The sequence below is a fragment of the Protopterus annectens genome, chromosome 2.part0 (genome assembly GCF_019279795.1).
Source record: "Protopterus annectens isolate FY-2018-M chromosome 2.part0, PAN1.0, whole genome shotgun sequence".
Lineage (NCBI taxonomy): Eukaryota > Metazoa > Chordata > Ceratodontiformes > Protopteridae > Protopterus > Protopterus annectens.
Genome location: NC_056728.1, coordinates 267,331,802 through 267,350,224, shown reverse-complemented (window position 1 = coordinate 267,350,224; position 18,423 = coordinate 267,331,802). Strand labels below are relative to the sequence as shown.

The following is an 18,423-nucleotide window of genomic DNA, read 5'->3' as shown; positions in this document are numbered from 1 at the left end:
GCTCTTAGTTCCATTTGGAATAGATTAGGGTTAAATTTCTTTTTGGATCTAGTACGTCTGATACAGGTTGGAGTGGGAGTGTTGGCTTTATGTCTGAAGATGTAGGTGAGTGGTCACTTATATCATCAGGGAGGGTTCCAGAATTATAGTAGTGAGTATGATTGTTTGTGAGAATCCAGTCTAATATGCTTGCTTTCTTGTTAGCTTTATTTATTCTGATGGGGGAGGTAATGGTTTGAGAGAAACCATATAGGTTTATGTGGGTGGTAGGAAGGCTACTGCAATAGGAATTCCAGTCTAAATTTATATCGCCTAGGATTATGGTTTCCTGAGGCAGGTGTTGGGATAGCCAGCAAAGGATATTTTCCATGGTGGCTATGATATTTCCAGGGGGCAGATACATACAGATAATATAGCTTGATTTAGCATTGATAAGTTCAAGTTTAGAGATGAGAATCTCAGCATTGGAATCCAGAGGTAGATTACAGTTGTAGGTGGTTAATTGTAAGCCAGATTTAAATAGAATAGCAACCCCACCACCTTCTTAGCCACTCTGTCAATTCTTAGGATATTATATCCAGGTGGGATAATTTCATTATCTTTGATGACAGGTTTTAGCCATGTTTCTGTTTGGCAGATAATGTCAAAGGAGAACACTTGTAAGAGAGCATGCAGTTGAGTCACTTTGTTGTTAATACTACATATATTAAGATGAGCTAGTAGGAGAGAGTTAGATGGCTTAACAAAGGAGATAATTGATTGATTGATTATGGTTATGGAGAGAGATAGGGGTTGCTATTGGGCCAGGGTTAGGATGAATATCACCGTCCTTTACTGTGAGGAGTTGTACTAGATAGCTTGGGTTAGGGAATTTGCTGTACAGAAGTAATATTCATTTGAGATGTAGTGTATTATACTTAATGTGTAGTGTTCTATGATACTTTGCAAGTAGGTAGCTAGGAGAGCATGTTATGTTTGCATGGTTATGCAGGTGCGGTAAAAGTTGACAGTTGGTTTGTTGGTTGGGGTAGTCAGTGTGTGGATATATTAGGTGCACATACTAGGAGAGTAAATAGGCAAAGGTTAGAAGTGGTAGTGGTAAAACAGTGAAGCAGAGCAGAATTTGAAAAGGGATGGTTGGATTAGCCATTGGGAAGGATTAGCTATTTGTTGTGTATATGTGGAGATGGAAGTATTTAAGGTGAGAGTGTAAATATAGGAGGGAGTGGTGACTATGGAGGGGAGTGGTCAGAGATTGGAAATGAAAGAGAAGTTGGCCAATGGGAAATGTGTAGAGCATAATGGGAAGAGGAAGAGGTGTGGTTAGAAAGTATAAAAGTAGGACCCCTGGGGGGTGGGTGAGAATTGGGGGTAGGGAAGGGAAGGGAGCGAAGTGAGCCCGCAGGGTGAACGGAGCGGGTAGACACAGAGACTGGAGCAGCTGTAGAGGAAACAATCAGCAGGACTGATATGTGAAGGTAAGTTTTAAAAGCCAGATGTGGTAAAGGCCAGTGAGAAGTGATCCTAGGAAAGGAAGTAGCAGACAAGTAGTAGTGAAGAGTAAGGTGAGAGAACAGGATAGCAATGCAGGTACAATAGGAGAAATAGGGTAAGTAGCTATGTAATAGAGAGGATGAGAAGGGGATGAGGCTGGGTAAAGGGTGCCACCTAGTGGACAGGCCAAAAAAAGCAGGCAGATGTAAGAGGGAGTCAGATGGAGTAAACAAGGGAAAGGTGGAAGCTTAGTCAAAAAGAGGGATTCTAAAGAGGATGGGAAAGAGAGAGTGATTAATGTATAGAATGGGGGGCTACTGGCTGCCCTAGCTCAAGACATAATTTACCATCTGTAGCAGTGGTACACTAGTAGAATGACAATTCAGGCAGGAATTATTTAATACACATACTTTTCCTGTATCCTTGATATAGGGTTTGTAGGGCAGATAGGCTGTGAGGTGTATCGCAGATAGTTGCAAGGGTTCCTTTAGGTTCTGACAGACTAGTGCTAGAAGCACAAGTACAGCAGGGTAATTTCCTGTATCCTTGATATAGGGTTTGTAGGGCAGATAGGCTGTGAGGTGTATCGTAGATAGTTGCAGGGGTTCCTTTAGGTTCTGACAGACTAGTGCTGGAAGCACAAGTAGAGCACGGTCATTTTCCTGTATCCTTGACATAGGGTTTGTAAGGCAGATAGGCTGTGAGGTGTATCGCAGACAGTTGCAGGGGTTCCTTTAGGTTCTGACAGACTAGAGCTGGAAGCACAAGTAAAGCAGGGTAACACAGGGGTTAGACGCCAGCAGAAGGAGCAGACAGCAGCCAGGGCAGCACAATCCATGCAACTTAAAGGGGAAAGGACTACTTGGTTAAAATGGTTAATAGTTGCATCATATAAGGTGAGACAGTTAAGATCATACTACTCATTTCGGGACTGAAATTAATGGATGGTTCAATAAGGAAGTAATATTTCTACCGATGGAAAAGTAATGGGTTTCAATTACTTGATTGTGGGGGTCTACAAAATAGATATGGAATGGTCAAAGACAGATTCTATAATGATTAAAGACGTTCATCAAATAATGACTTCTTCTTGCATTTGCTCAAAACACTCTCTGTAGATGATGCAACATTTAAATCTGTAGTCGAGTTCTAAAAAAGTCCACAAAACAGCTTCCTTGTTGTGTCAATATTGCTAAAAAATATTGCTGAAAACTGACAGAGGTTTTTTTTTATTCAATTACAGCAAACTCAAAAACGTTCTCCTTACCTAATAATCAGAATCATTTCAAGTCTCTCATAATTCAAAGCAATAACAATCACTTCTCAGCACAAGCAAACCATCTTAAGCTTTGTAAAATCAAAACTAACTGAACTTTCTGCCTTCTGATGATGTGTATTCATATGCAGTAACACAATGTTTTACGGCAAGTGGTGCTGTTCTTAGAACAGCGTTCAGTAACAGGCCCTTCCAAAAATTGCTACACATCTACAATATTATCAACTGCAAATATATTTCAGTGAGAATAATTCACACAATGACCTCAAATTAGATGTCCATACTGTCATGCACAGTATTGTCTGGATCACTATCAAGAGAATCTACAGATATGCTCACACACTAATCCTAACCTCAAAAACAATGTACTACAAATCAGCCTGTCAGTCACTGGGCAAGCCATTGCGATGAATCGCCTATCACTGAACTCAGGGCAGCAGAATATACATATACTTTTTTGCAACAGTGTACTCACTCACTATATCAATAGTGGATAAAGGATTTCATGCAGTTTGCTGAAATATAACACTACTAGAGCTGTTTTGGGATCCTCTTTTATTGTCAACTCTAATCTGATACTTTTAGTTTCCATCTCCAGCACATTATGCACTCTGCAGTACAGTTCAGTTCTCAGTATTTCCAGGTCTAGAATAGATAATATTCTCGCAAAGTGCAGCTGTATTATCTGTAAAAAGGAGAAAAAAATACGCGAATATAATAAATGCACTAAAGTGAAAAATTAAACATTTACCACTGATAGTGTCATGTACCATGTAATTCCTTTACAGAGTTTACTTATGCAAACTTTTCTGAAGAATATAAAGAACTCGGGCATCCAAACTTCATAGTACGTCACATTACTGCAGAGACTATGTGTTTTCCCAAAATGAGTAAAATGTTTTATGTTGAAAGCTTTGAGAACTGTGACAAGAGTACTTCTTGTCTGAGCACAGAGCAGGCTGCATTTTTGCATTCTACAAGTTCCTATGCCACAAGACTTAAAGTGCATTTTCTGACATTGTTAATTAATTTTAGCAGCTGTTTTAACCTCTGTTTAATGTTCTCACAAATGCAACTGCAACTGTTCCCAAATGTATACGAACTAACTCCACATCATACATCCTAGGGACACATTGTTAAGCTCACTGTTTCAAAAAATGTTGCTACAATGGATTTTGCCAAAATGAGATGTTAGGATTTTGCACAAATTATATTTTGCCCTGTTAATACACAGAAAGAAGAATACGTTAAGCATGGAGCTCAGCAGCAGGTGTTTCTTGAGACTGTTTTTATAGAAAGTACAGCAAGGTTAAAGGGGGGACCACAATGGCCTGAACTAATATAATATCTTGTACTATAAATGATGATGCTAAATACACTTTTTACACTTATTTTCTGTGTTGCCAATCACAGCACTAAGTTCTAACTCTACATGTTCAGTATTTATTTTTATTACTGTAAAAAGACACCCTGACATGACAATATAATAAAGGCATAGATCAACAAGGGACTACAAACATAAGGTTTTACCTCAACTCTATATACTCTTATTTATTTATTTATTTGTTCATTCCACTTGTGAACAGGTATAGTCCAACTGAACAAAAGCCCAGGTTCAGAGAGGCCTGGTGAAAAAAAGAAAACATAAAAATACAATGGAGAGTACAACATAATTGTGAAACATTAAATAAAAATAATTAGGTCATTTTTACATATATTACATAGAATAAAGAAAAATGCAAAATAATGTGATACAAAATATAATAACAGTGATGAGAGAATGAGGAAAGAATAGGAACTATGAGATGAAGTGATACTATGAGTGATATGTGGAAGTAACATGAAGGGGGGATGGGGTAGGAGGAGGAGAGAGTAGTTATAGAGGGAGTAAATCAGGAATGGAAAGTATACAGAAGCAGTCACTGAAAAGAAAAGATGTACACTTAGAGACTGATAACTTTTGAGTGAAAGGAGATGCTGAAGCATAAGAAAAAGTCAGAAAAGGTCATATACACAGACAAATCCAAGTGCACACTAACCAAGTCTTTAGTTTATGGGGGACTGTATTGTCATTTGCCTCATTTATGTTGTCGGGGGTATGGGACTCCATAATTTGGCTGCTTAAACAGAAAAAAAGTGAATCTCCATAGTGACGATATCAATTAATTGTGGTGTTGTGACCTGTGGAGTCTGGAATGGCTGTATTGGGAAGTGAAAGAAGAGAAAGCTGAACATTTGGCTGGCTACTAAAAATGATTGTGCATAGTATTTAATTGACTGTCAGGACATGTTACAGTTCAAGCCAGATGATACCAAGTAATGCTACACAATGATAAGCTCAGACACAAAAGCAGCACATTCACAATTTTTTTACAAGTTTGTTCAAGCTTTTGCAGATGGGTTTTACAAATCTCAGTATGGTTGAGGAGTAAAGCAACATGGGTATACGTAGATATTGTTATATATGTAGTTGACTTAGATCAGTTAACTAGCATTTTATTTATACAGCAAGTCTAGATGTGTTTGTGAGATGACATAGTTTATCTTTTTATTGAAATGTAATTTATAGTTAAAGATTACTCCAAGCAGTTCAATATGGACAACTTGTTCAGTTGGTATACTAGATTGAGCAGTAATAGAGATGTCACCGGAGCTAAAATGATTTAGCTTCATTTTTAATAGTATTTAGAAGCAGTTGTGAATCTAAAAGCCACTGCTCTAACTGGTGACATGTTAATTTATTAGTGTGATGGAACTAGCAGAACAAATAAAGGTAGAGTTGTCTGCATATTGGATTAAATCAGCAGTGGAGATGGATGAAAACATACCATTAACAAAGACGTTAACCAGAATAGGTCCACATATGGACTCCTGAGAAACACCTATGTTAATTGGCATGAAATTTGAATGAGTCTATGACCATTTCAAAGACTGAGATCATTTGAGAGGTAGCTTTTGAACTACATTATGAAGTTATTTCTACGGCCCATTACAGTTAATATTTAGAGAAGAAGGGAGGTGGGAGACGTTGTCAAAGGCCTTATAGATGTCTATGAGGATAGAAGGAGTAAAAATTCCTCCTTTCTTATTGTGGTTAATGGTACTGACAAAGGAAAGCAAAGGAGTTTCAGTGCTATAACTAGGACAGAAACCATGCTGACTGGGTGATAGGCTGTTTGTTGTTAGATGATGTAGGATTTGTATATGTATGCATTTTTTTATTTTACAGTGGGGAACGGAGTATGGTAGTAGGTACACAGTTGTTTAAGTTGTTGTTTCCTCTCTTATGGAGATGGGTAATGAAGGATTGGTTCCAAAGTTGTGGTACATATATGTCTGATGTAGCTCTATTGATTAGTACGGCTAAACCTTCGGAGGTGAGTTGGAGATATTCTGCTGGAAGGAGTTTCAATGATTTGGAGAAAAAGAGGTGGGTTTTAGTTTCTGCAGTAACTTTATTTGGTTCACATTGATGTGTGGCAGTGTTAACATTCCACTGGGAAAGTGCTTATAAAGAGGAGGGGTGTTTGCAATGTGTTGCTATATAATTAAATTGGCTGTCTATGAAGAGTTAGTTAAAGATGGTAGCAATGTTTATGTCAGTTTTACGTGGGAAGATGAATACATTTTTTCACCTCAAGGCTTTAATTTCTTAATGTTTGCCCAGAACAGTTTAAGGTTGCTTATATGTTTGTTTTACAGCTGATGTGTGTAAGATTGTTTACCCTTTTGTGTAAGTTATTTTATGTGATTCCCAAGTGTAATGCACATTTCCCTGGTATGTGTTGCTTGATCAATTTTCCATTGCTTCCATGTAATATTATCTCATATTAAGATAATCTGCGTTATGTTTGTTGACATCCATGGAGTGGGGAATATTGTACCTTCTTCTTCTGAGTCAGTGCTAGGGAGTTTATATCCCCTAAAAAGGTTTGGTTAAAGCAGAGATTGGCAGCAGCTAACGGAAGGAATTTGAAAGGTGACCAATTATACTGTTTGAATACATTACTGCATGTATCCTTGTTAAAAATCTGTTTTGAGTAAACCCAATTGAAAGTGATGTTTTCTGGAAGTTTCTGGTGGCCCCAGATCAGGTAGGTAGCATGTTAGAGAGAAAAGAATAGGCAGAAGCCTCCTCCTTTTTTGGTATGCCAACTCTACTAATATAATAACCTAGTGGGGATACTTCATGAATAATACCAGGATTTCAGCAGCTTTCACTGACGGTTTCTTCTTGTGAACAGTTGAGCCATGATGTAGTGTTGACTCCCTTATTACCTTAACCTGCAGCATAAATTTCAGTACCTCAATAAGAGTGATAACCAGTCTGATAATATCATTATTTATACATGGCAGACCTTCCAGGGGAATGAGACAGCATGCATTGCTTCAAAATGGGACACTGGTGTTTTTAATCATAGATTTCTGCTTCTGTAATTTCTACTCTTTGCCACCTAGCAAGTACAAGGCATACCTTATGTCATCTGTTTTGAATATTTAACATACACTAAAATGGAAAAGCATAAGTGAAATATGTTCATACAGTACAGAACAGAAGAGAACAGCGACTGTACGTAGTAAAAGCATGCTTTACTAAATAGTTGTTCTTTACTGTATTATACTCTATCAGTATCATGCCACTCAGACCTTCATAAAACATTATCATTCATTAGACAACATGGTAGAGCTTGCAGCACAGTGAACTCCTTTTGCTGGTAGGGATTTTCTTACTCTGCAAAAAGAGTGTCTTTTTTTTACACCTAGCTTTGATGTTGCTGCTCGGTGATGACCATTACATCAACAAGGAAGGAGGATCAATGTGGTCAGATGCACTACGTCAACATGAGGTGTGCAGTTTTGTTCCCACACCTTCCTTGGTTTGGACCAGCCCATATGCAGGTGGTACATTACTACAAATCACATATGATCCATTGAGGGGTGCATTTGAAAGTGTGCTCCATGCACAGAGCACTGCAGTTACTCACTAAAACTAGACCCGGGCATAAGATCCCACCCAGCATGTAGCATTTTCATGAATCACACATTGCTTTAGTATGTCATTCTACTGTGTTCCAACCCTGTTCCAAGCAGAAAATCTTCAAGAATCATACACAGTCGCACTAAACAACTTATGAAAACTCAATTTTATGAAATTCTTCTTTAATACGGTCATTAGAAAGATGGATTATCATCATCAGTACAAAACAAGATTTTTTCATGGGCCATGTTATCTGTTTTGATTATATGTGCCTGTGCCTGTTTATGTTACTACTTTCTATTTCATAAGCAGTAATATGAACTTATTAACAAAACATGATTTTGACACACAAAGAAAACAGTATTCCTTACAATATGTAAAAAATGGCAGAGGTGTGCTTTATGTGAATTTGTAATGCCTGCTGTTTATTAATCATCTATTTGAACAGTGGTTTAGGATACAGTGGGCAAAGACATCCATGGGTATACTGGATGTATTGTTTGTATTAACTGGGAAAGTAACATTAACTTGAAGCTAGTAATACATTATGAATCACATAGTATAGCCCTCACTGTTTGCATGTAGTGTACTGCATACATTGCTTAATTTACCCAGCATGCCTGATGTGTCCTAGCAAAGACATTCCTGCGCTGCATGATGTTTGACCAGTTAAATAACAGAAATCAAAGCCAGCTCTGTGGCACAGACATATCTGCACTGACTGCATGTTAGCTGACCTGGATTTGACTAGTGGGCCCTGATGCTGGAGGACCTGCCTGGAGAAAGGTAGGAGTGAATGGCTGATACCAAGTCAGCCATTCAATGCGGGAAGGAGTTGCCACAGTCCTGCTACATGACTATCACCTGAGGATGGGGAATGTGAACATATAGACTCATATTGCATAAACTCACTGAGGTATGCTTTCATGCCAGTTGGACATAGCACAGCATGTGGAAGCTTGCATCTGCAGGCGATGCATTGATATAGAAAAGCAAGACAGGGAGGAAGTTAGATGCATAAAAATCCTTTAACCCACAGAATGAGGGATGCACATTCATTCGCTCTTACGTTCCCCCAACACCCTATCAATGACAAAGGAAGGAGTGTGGACTGATGCTCCTGGCATGTTGTATGCACAAAATATTTTTAAAATTATAATTAAAAATCCTTGTTCTTGCTTTGGCTTGGAAATAACCACTCTTGCACACTGCTGTCTGCTGTACTTATCTCTGTGATTCCTCTGACCTCTGTTCAGGTGTCTTACTTACTGTGCTACCTCTGTAGCTAATGGACCCTGGAGGTCAGATAATGTGTTTCTGCAAAGATAGACGACGGTGGTCTGACTTTGTGGTACAGAGGGACAAACCCTCACTGCAAACCCGATGACCCAAGTTCAACTAGTGACTCTGGAGCTGGAAGAGCCATGTGAAGAAGGGTGGAAATGAATGCCTTGCACCAGCTCACTCATCCTGGAAGGAGGGGATTTTGCTTTCTCTTGAACAGTTTGCTCCATTGCAAGCAAAGCTTTGCAAGTCACAAAATCCACAGACTGGTGTGACATGGAAATGGGTCTCCCAAGCCAGTGTTGCAGCCTTTGTTAGCATGGGAGTAGCAGCACTCACACATTGAGGGAGAGGGCATTGGAGACACCCTGAGATGATGCTGGTACTCACATCAGCCATTGGGTAGGGCCTGGGGATTTAAGCAAAAAACAAAGCCCTGATGGCTGCATGAATGACGGCCTCTGCAGTTGTCTGTTGGCTCACAGGGAATAAATGGCCTGGGAATAACTTTTGTCTTGTGAGGAACAAATGGGTCCACATACTCCAAGGAGGGCTGATGATTAGTGGGCAAAAGGGTCCTGCCAAACAAAAAGTTAGCTAATGGTGGCCCAGGTATTGCATGGAAATGCAGGGGGGGTTATGATAAGTGACAGCAATTAAATCTTGTAGTACACTGTCAGGTCACCATAATGTATATATGAGACCTTGGTAGTGTTTATTTAGAGCTTTTTATTCATCTTCTTCCAAAAGACCCAATAAAAATTAGTTTAATATTATTACAGAACATGTAGATGGCACACCACAAAATAAATCATGTGTTTTAAGTGCTAAGTGCTCTAACAATGAATAACATTTAAACAGTTTTACATAGTGGAACAAGTATGATGGGGGATTAATGACACATAGTGAAACAAGACAGAGAACCGGCACTCACAGACCATCAGAGAAAACACATTAAAAAATAAGCAGACCAACCTGGACTGCTGTACATAACTAATGACAACAGTTTTTTTGGTGCTAGTAACTATATTCGGATCTGTCTCTGTCCTCTGCTGATGGCTTTTAATTTTCAGCTGTCACTCGGACATTCATACCCATTTCAGGGCCCGTTTTTTTAATGGTGTTGTCCAGATGCAATTCTTTATTGACAAGGCCAACACTTTACATTTCCCTAACTTACAGTGCTCTGTGCCTTTTGCCGTAATGTGCTCTGCCTCTCCTAATCATCACAAATTACATCAGTTGTTCCACTTAGTGATGTGGTTGTCCTTTAGTGTGGCTCCTTGACTGCGGACAGCTACCGCCCTCTTTTCTTACTTCCTGATCTGTGCATTAATTAGTGCAGTTCTCTCTTCCATTTCTCCAAACTGCATATATTGCTTTCTTCTTAAACAGTGCACTATCAAACTGTGGTAAATATAGCCATAAAATGTTCACAAAAGGTAAAGGTTACTCTTTGTCCAGGTCCTCATATATGCAATCACTGTAACACTTAGACAACTCAATGACTAATGAAAGAGAACTACTGACTAGAAAAGTACCTAACTTTGTAACACTTTTCATTCTATTTGGTAATTAGCTATATTCTCTCTCCAAGCCTCTCACCAACCTGCAATGTCTTAGAAAGCTACACTACAAGTCCCAACTTCCATAAAAAATAAGTCATTCCTTCTTAGTACCATGACATACCGAAGTACTCACAAACTGACTACTTGTCTCACAATATTCAGGGACAGACCACTTGTGACAGTGCCTCCAAATGATGTGGCTATGTCAACAACTGTAGTGGGCAGCCCAAGAAACTCGGTCTTTAAAAACTGGTACAAACATAAGGATTATGTGCTACTGGTACCTAAAGACTTTCAAAACATCATTTTTAATACACAGTAGAAATGCTGCATAAAAAGAAAAAAAATCATCATTCTTTTTTGCAGATTTATACTAAAGGAAAAGAAACAACACAAACAGAGGATATGCTATAATAACAGAGGCCAGGAATACAAAGACAGACCAATAAAAGGAAAAGGTAAGAATACAGACTGACCTCTTCAAGCACAGTCTCGGGAAAGCAAACCAGCAGTATCCAGCTGGAAATCCTTCCTAAATTCCACTGCTGCAAAATCTTTCTTTTAACTTCTTGAAGCCCTGATATCACGTGATGTTTTACATTCATGGACAGTTTCTTTGGAAACATGCTTTCACTGTGTTTATTCACAAAGCTGCAGCTAGAACAAACCTTTAGTTGTGGGTCAGAGAACAAGCACGCCTCCATGTGATGCTGGTTTTGTATCTGCTTTTGCAACAGCCTTACACAAATAAGGTTGTATAATTAGATCACAAAACAGTGCACTCTCTGTTCCCATGCTGTTTTCAGAGCACATTAATAATCTATTACTTGCTACAAACAAAGAGATAACTAAAATTTGGAAACCTCACAGGCTTTAAGAGATTTGTTTTTGCAAAACAGTTTTACAATTTATATTATAACAATGTGACTCGCTCAAAATATTACTTCAAGGAGAAGAATTTAAACTTTGAGATTGTCTAAAAATCAAAAATTATACCTAGTCTTTAAAGCATAATAGTTAATCCATGGTGTACAATTAAAAATATGCATCATTTTGTATTTTTTTCAAGCCTCTAACACAGTTTTCCAAATCTAAAGAATGAACTGCATTCTTTAAAGACAGACAATGAGACATTGGCATAGTACATACCAGGAGTGAAATTTGCCCTTCTCTGACGATGTTTAAGATGCTTTTAACTTTCTTCTCTTCATGGTTCCTTTCTCCAACACTTCCTGGGCCAGTCCAGCTTATGTTACTATTGATCTCATCTAGTTTGCTGTCCACAGCTGTTGCATGCAAATGAAAAGATCTTGTCTGGCAGGTAGGCAACATTTGTTCTACAGTGTATGTACCGGACTCCACTAACGTTCTGTTTAGAAAGCCTTTCCTTGTAGTGTCAGTTTCATGAACTGAGCCACATTTGGCTATAGGGTGTGAATGCTCTAATCCCCCTGATGAATGCTTATACTGATCGGGGACAATGACATGTGGCTTTCTGTGTTCAGAGCTTTTGACTGGGGAGAGAACACAAAATTGTGTCATATTGGCTGTCAAGTCCTCAGTGCCTGCTGAAGAGCAAGGCTTACTTGCGTGACCTTTGGCATTGGGGCATGAACCCAGAATCCTCTTTTCTGGAGTTACCTTTGTAAAGGATGAGAGCTGTTGACTAGATTTGATGTAAGGCACATCCAAGATTTCGTCCATGTCCAGGTCATAGTGTTCCAGCTCTCCAAGTGAAACAGTGTTTTCAGTATCTTTATTTTTACCAGGCTGTCCATCACTGAGATGCTGACTGTTGAACTGCTGTAGCTTTTCAGAAACCTCCTCCTTCGGGCATTCCCCCTTTTGAGACTGTGGCTCATCTCCTCCATCACTGTCAGGGTTTTCAGGCTGGTGCTTTAACGGTGAAACCCTCTTCACTGGTCTGAACTTGCTGTGCACATCTACAATGCCAGTTGGCTTCTGCACATTTCCAATCAGTGATGAAAGCCCAGAGTTCCACCCTGTACTGGGAGCTAAAGATTAAGCAGACAGTTAGTACTCAGCTGTATTGTATTACAATTGTACATTATAGCTGAATCTACTTTAACAATAAACCTCCTTTTTATTCTTCTCCAGTTACAATTACTGATCATTTAATCCTTATGAAAATCACCTGTTTAGAAATCTAAAATTACTACTTCAGATCAAGTGAATATATAACGTGTGAAAGATTTCCTGCAGATGTTTTCTCAGTTAACACTGATCAGAGTAATAAAATTAAAGTTACCAAGCTCACTTTCATGGGCATGAGGAATTCACCAAACTGAAACTTGTGCATCACTAAAGAAAACAGTTCTATATAAAACTACTTCATTTTAGTCTCACATTTATGTACTGTTTAAACACAAAGAGATGTATAGCTTTTACTGGAAACCTAGGTTTGAGATCACCTTCTAGGATAATATGAAGCACTAAAAAAAAATCGGACAATATAAAATCTATATCTAGAACAGAGTACAAAAGAAAAAATGGTGACTCATATAGAGAACATACATCTCCAAACCACTCAAAAAGCAGAAATAGGTGGTGGGAGATCACATTGCTTTAAAATATATGCCAGCTGTTAAATAAAATGTCTGTCCTCAGGAAATGTGGCATTAAAACAGTGCTGTGAATGTCAGAATGCCAAACATACAAACGCATGATTTGGAGAATGATACATAAAGTGCTAACACTGCACTTGTAGTATTTTATTACTTCTAATCTGTATGTTACCTAAAGCCAGCTTCCATCTCACCAGAAACATTTACTGAATTCTGGGATCTATGACTGTCTTGTTGGGAAAGTTCTCAAACAAATTCCTTACCCACTGTCTCAAGACAAAGAATTTATGTTAGAAAATAGCAGGTAAGAACACCACCACATATGATCCAAGTCACAATTCTGTATCATTCCAACATAAGTAATATCCACCTTTAATGGAGCACTCTTAGTCTCTAGCACCTTCCAGGAAGGATTTTTGTAAGCCAAGGTACTAGAGACTAAGACTGCTCCATTAAAAGTGGAATTTCTGGCTGACTTATTTATTTTATTTTTATTTTTTTTATTTTGTTGCTCATTATTAAAATAAGTAATATCACTGGCATTTTTTTCTTCACATTATAAATATTCTTTCAGAAATAACAATCTAAGCAATACCTTAAAATGCTGTAAGTTTTTTTTAAGATTATGTCACTACAGGATAACTTATTAGATGTGAATCATAAACAAATTATCTTCAGTTCTGCAGCACATAGGGATAAAGCAGTGATTATGACCTAGACAACTTGGGATCAATTAGTAGTCCAGATGCTAGACAACCCAACTGAGACAGGGAGGAATAAAGAGGCTTTGCACTACTCACCTCTCTTGGGGGAGGTGGTGAGGGTGCACTATCCTGAGATGGTAGACAATGATAATGGTACAGCATTCTGGAAGAGATCATGAACCATCATAAGCTGCTTGGCTCAGATTTGAGATATAACTTCACATGAATACAATTCTCCTCGTACAGGTTAGGGCATTCAAAATCCCCCATCAAGCTAACACTATGACAACCCCAGCTCTTCAGCTCCTCTCCTTAGAGTGTGGTGAACCATACCTCTGCTAATCTTATGGTATTCTTCCATAAGTACACCTCTCTGGACAAAGGGATATACTGTGGTATAACCACAAATCCCTGAAGATCCTGGAAGAACAGAATAATTGGAACAAGGTAGGGGATCTAAATTCAGTGGTCGATGAGATAAAAGAAAAAAAAATGTCTCATTTACAAGTCTATCCTCTAACTGCAGAAACCATAAAGTGCAGGTATGTAAAACACTTACAATACAGAGTAGCAGGATATCATATTACTTGGATTTGCTCACCATCTGAGATGCTTTGTTCTGGCCATCTGACCTATGGCTGTTTTCTTCCACATAGGCTAACACTGTTCCTGCAGAAGTAAAAGAATACATGTACCTGGTTTGAAAATCCCATATAAATCCATAGCTGGCACACTTTTTCTTCAGCCCTTTGAGGCTGATATTTCTGCATGGACATGTGCACTTCTGGTAGACAAATGGAAAGAGAGAGAGCTAATATGTAATATATACTCTGATATATATCAGAGTAGAGAAGAAGAAAAATACAACATATAACTTAGTAACTAATGGCTACAACTACTGATACTATATAAAAAGCTTCCAAACCAGTAAAAGAGGTTGGGAAGGGAGTTTTGAGGAATGCTGGCTGGAAGGTACATCACAATGGAGCATTTATGTGCCAAGGATGTGACAAATATGTTACCTGAGAAAAACCATGAGGGCAGATGTGAAGATGAGGCCAGATGGTGTAATGTCACTGCCCTACTGAAGCAACTAAAGGTTTCCTTGATCTGATTTGGCATTTTGATATTTCTAATGATTCCACAAAGACAGATAAAGGAGGCACATGGATTCTTTGGCAATGCAGAAGAAGGACTGTTACTGTCCTAAAATGATATATAATTACAGACTTCCATTGATTTAGAGGGAAAGCTATTTATTTGCTTGTTACTTTATCTTTAAGTGGATAAGCGCTACAGACACAACATCACATTTTCAGGGGTGACCATGGAGTACTGTTTGTTTAACAGACTTGCTCAGTGACAAGGTTTGAAAGTAGAACTGAAGGAATCAAACCCAGGATTACAATGCAAAGCTCATAAACAGCCCATGAACTTAACACACTGAGCTTAAGTGTGGAATCAGCAAAGAGCTGATCCAATCAATGCAATCTACCTTAGAAGACTGCTTCCTAACCCTGCTGTTATCCCCAAACTTGCCATCCAAATTTTTAAATTTCTACTGAACTTTGCTACAGCCAAGATGTGTTTCTATTTTGATTACCCTGATTTTGACTGTTTCTGCTGTACGAAGTTCAAACATTTTGTTTAATCTAGTTTGGTCTATTTTATTTATTTATCTTTTGCTTTTATTACCAGAAATGTTTATTGTTCCTTATCAAATTTCCTTAATAATTGTATATATTTCTTCATTCTTGCATTACTGTTGCTTATCTGTAATTAAGAACTTGTATTGTTCTTTACTGGAGCTTTGTTACCTGAGACTCCCTTAAAAATGAAATCCCATATGGACATCCCCGATTACCAAAGGTAAAAAAATAGACAGATAAATATATAAATAAGCAAACAAGCACACACATATATAACATATGTATATACATGCCTCATTAACTTTGGCAATGATTTTTATTAACCTGTTGCACTTTAGACTGTTCTTAAAATGTTTTTATGTGTTCAATGCTTTGTGCAAAACTGTGGTACTGTATAAAGTTAATGCAAAGGTCACAACGCTGCATACGCATCCTATATTATAACTATGACTCAAGTGTTCCACATATACAGGTTAAGAAAGAAAGGTTTCAGGTGAAGGTATGATACCCATGTTCATACCTTTGTGGGTGCCAAATCAACAGTATTCAATGGTTTATTCTAAGGTTGTTCTTCGTGTTCTTCAAAGGATAGCCTGGGGGTAGATTAGGTATTCAGGAATTTGGAATGTCCAACTTTTGGATCAGGAACAGCCTTCTAGCTGCTTAAAGTGCATGAGACGAAGTACTGACTACACAAATAATATTAGTGCTTAACGAAAATACTATAATTTTCCTGTACAACTAACTATACTTCACTAAATATTTAAAAGCACTTACAAATAAAAGTACATATTTTTTCTAAAGTCTATTCTCCCTTGTGCTTGCAAAACATCAGGTCTTCTCTCACTCACACTCTCTCCACTTGTTTCCCCATACAAGGGGATAATCTTTAATAGTATCAGAGTAAGACCCACCTGGACGGCCACCACCAGACAGTCATGAGGGTAATATGTGTCTTTGCTAAAATAGGGCACATTATGTTTAATCTAATATTTTAGTACATTTTTAATCACATCTATAGATTTTGCATGTATTTCTTTGTTTATTTTATAAAAATCTGTAGACATGTTTTTCTCTCCTAAGTTATGGCTAAAAAATTCTTCACTTCAGCCAACCCCCCCAGTTACAAAACGGTAAATATGTAAATAAAAAAATAAATATTAAACGGCCATAGTCCCTCACTTCGGTGATGCAAGGAAATGAACTACCCACATCACCTTATGAACGCAATGCTCTTCTCAGTGCAAATGCATAAGTGATTTTACCATAGGTAAAATCCAATACCACTTCCTTGCAAACTATAGGTTCCCCTTTATGACCCAGGAAACCCACACCATGCACTTAAACTTATTAGAAACACTAACCATCCAAACCAATAATATTATTCATGGGTGACTTTAATTACCCCACTATTAACTGGGAATCCTATACAGCACCAAATGTACATGTACATAGATTTTTGGATTTTGTAAGCACACACTCCCTGGATCAGACAGTCAATACACCAACCGGCGGTGCAACCATACTGAATCTGGTCCTCACTAATATGGGAGACTGCTGCACACTCCCTATTGTAAAGCCTTCCCTGGTAACATCAGACCACATAACAGTCTCCTTTGAAGTAAAAATAAAACCTGGACCCCCAGCTAAACCTGGAATATTTAGGAACTATGCTAAGGCTAACCTCCTGCCATTAAGTGAGAACCTGGCAAAATTTTAAGCCCACATAAACCCTGAGAACACTACTGCCTATGCGGAACTGTTCAGAGAAACCCTGTACAAGCATGTTAATAGCTGCATAGTGGCAGCTGTAACCACCATGGAGAAGTACAGAACTAACTCAAAAACAAGCCACCCTGGTGGAATCACAAAATCAATCGGCTGTATAACAGGAGGAAGAAAACCATGGCAAAAAGTAGGAGGTGCAGCACCCAGCAGGATAAAAGCACTCTCAACAAACTAAACAAGCAACTCAAAGGACAAATAAAGTCTACCAAAGCCAAATTTGAAGTAGGCAATACACAATTGTGGGCAGAGCTCATTGTAAATGGAGCCACCTATACTGAGCCAGAAGATACAGCAAACTTCCTGTCTGATAAATTCAGCTCCAACTTTACTCTTCTCTCCCCCTCAACCTTCCCTCAGGAAATATCCTCAAATATAACTCCCCATACTATCACGGTTCTGTATTACAATGTTGAAACGTCGTAATATCGAACACCTTAACATTGACCCATATTCATCGAAATGCATTTACACGAATCGATGAATCAGGACAAAGATGTTGTTGGCCAACTACACGATATTGCCCTTTTCTCCGCTGTAGTGTGATCTCAGAGTTGGTATATTTAGTTAGGGGGATGTCAGGAGGCATGGGGGGCAAAGCTCCCCACATGGGTGGGGCTGTTTTAGGCTAAGTTAGTTATGTGGGAATGCGGGGCAAGTGTTTTTTTGCACTGTAGGTATTCATTGATTCGCGTAAATGCATTTCGATGAATACGGGTCAATGTTTAAGTGTTCGATATTACGTTTCAACTTTGTAATATAGACACACTACCACTAGGGAACAGGTCCTTAATGCTCTCTCTAAGACCAAGAACAGTGTATCAATGGGCCCAAACAATATCCCGGGATGCCTTCTAAATAGTATGAAATATGCCCTATCAGGGCCTCTGGAATTACTCTTTAACTGTAGCCTCCAAACAGACTTCATGCCTCATGAATGCAGAAAGGCAACTGTCATCCCTTTTCATAAAGGTGGGCCATCTACAGACCCTAGAAAAGTACAGTTTTGTACCTACCATAAATGTAGATGTCCAAATAGGAATGCATCTGCAGTCCTTACAAATGGGTTGTCCTGTCGTCAGGCAGCCCTTCGGTTGGCC

The 18,423-nt window shown here is 38.5% G+C and overlaps 1 protein-coding gene across 9 annotated transcripts in view; it reads right to left on the bottom strand.

Annotated features, from left to right (window-relative positions):
- The window catches only part of LOC122793060 (synuclein alpha interacting protein), a 2,145,219-nt gene that overhangs the window by 501,438 nt on the left and 1,625,358 nt on the right, over positions 1-18,423 (bottom strand). For 8 of the 9 annotated variants that reach the window (XM_044060745.1, XM_044060746.1, XM_044060744.1 and 5 more), the window contains one exon: positions 11,750-12,615. In XM_044060745.1, the coding sequence (XP_043916680.1) occupies positions 11,750-12,615 (866 nt within the window). Of the gene's footprint in view, positions 1-11,076; positions 11,242-11,749; positions 12,616-18,423 lie in introns of those variants that run through there. The other variant, XM_044060750.1, reaches the window with a different exon arrangement.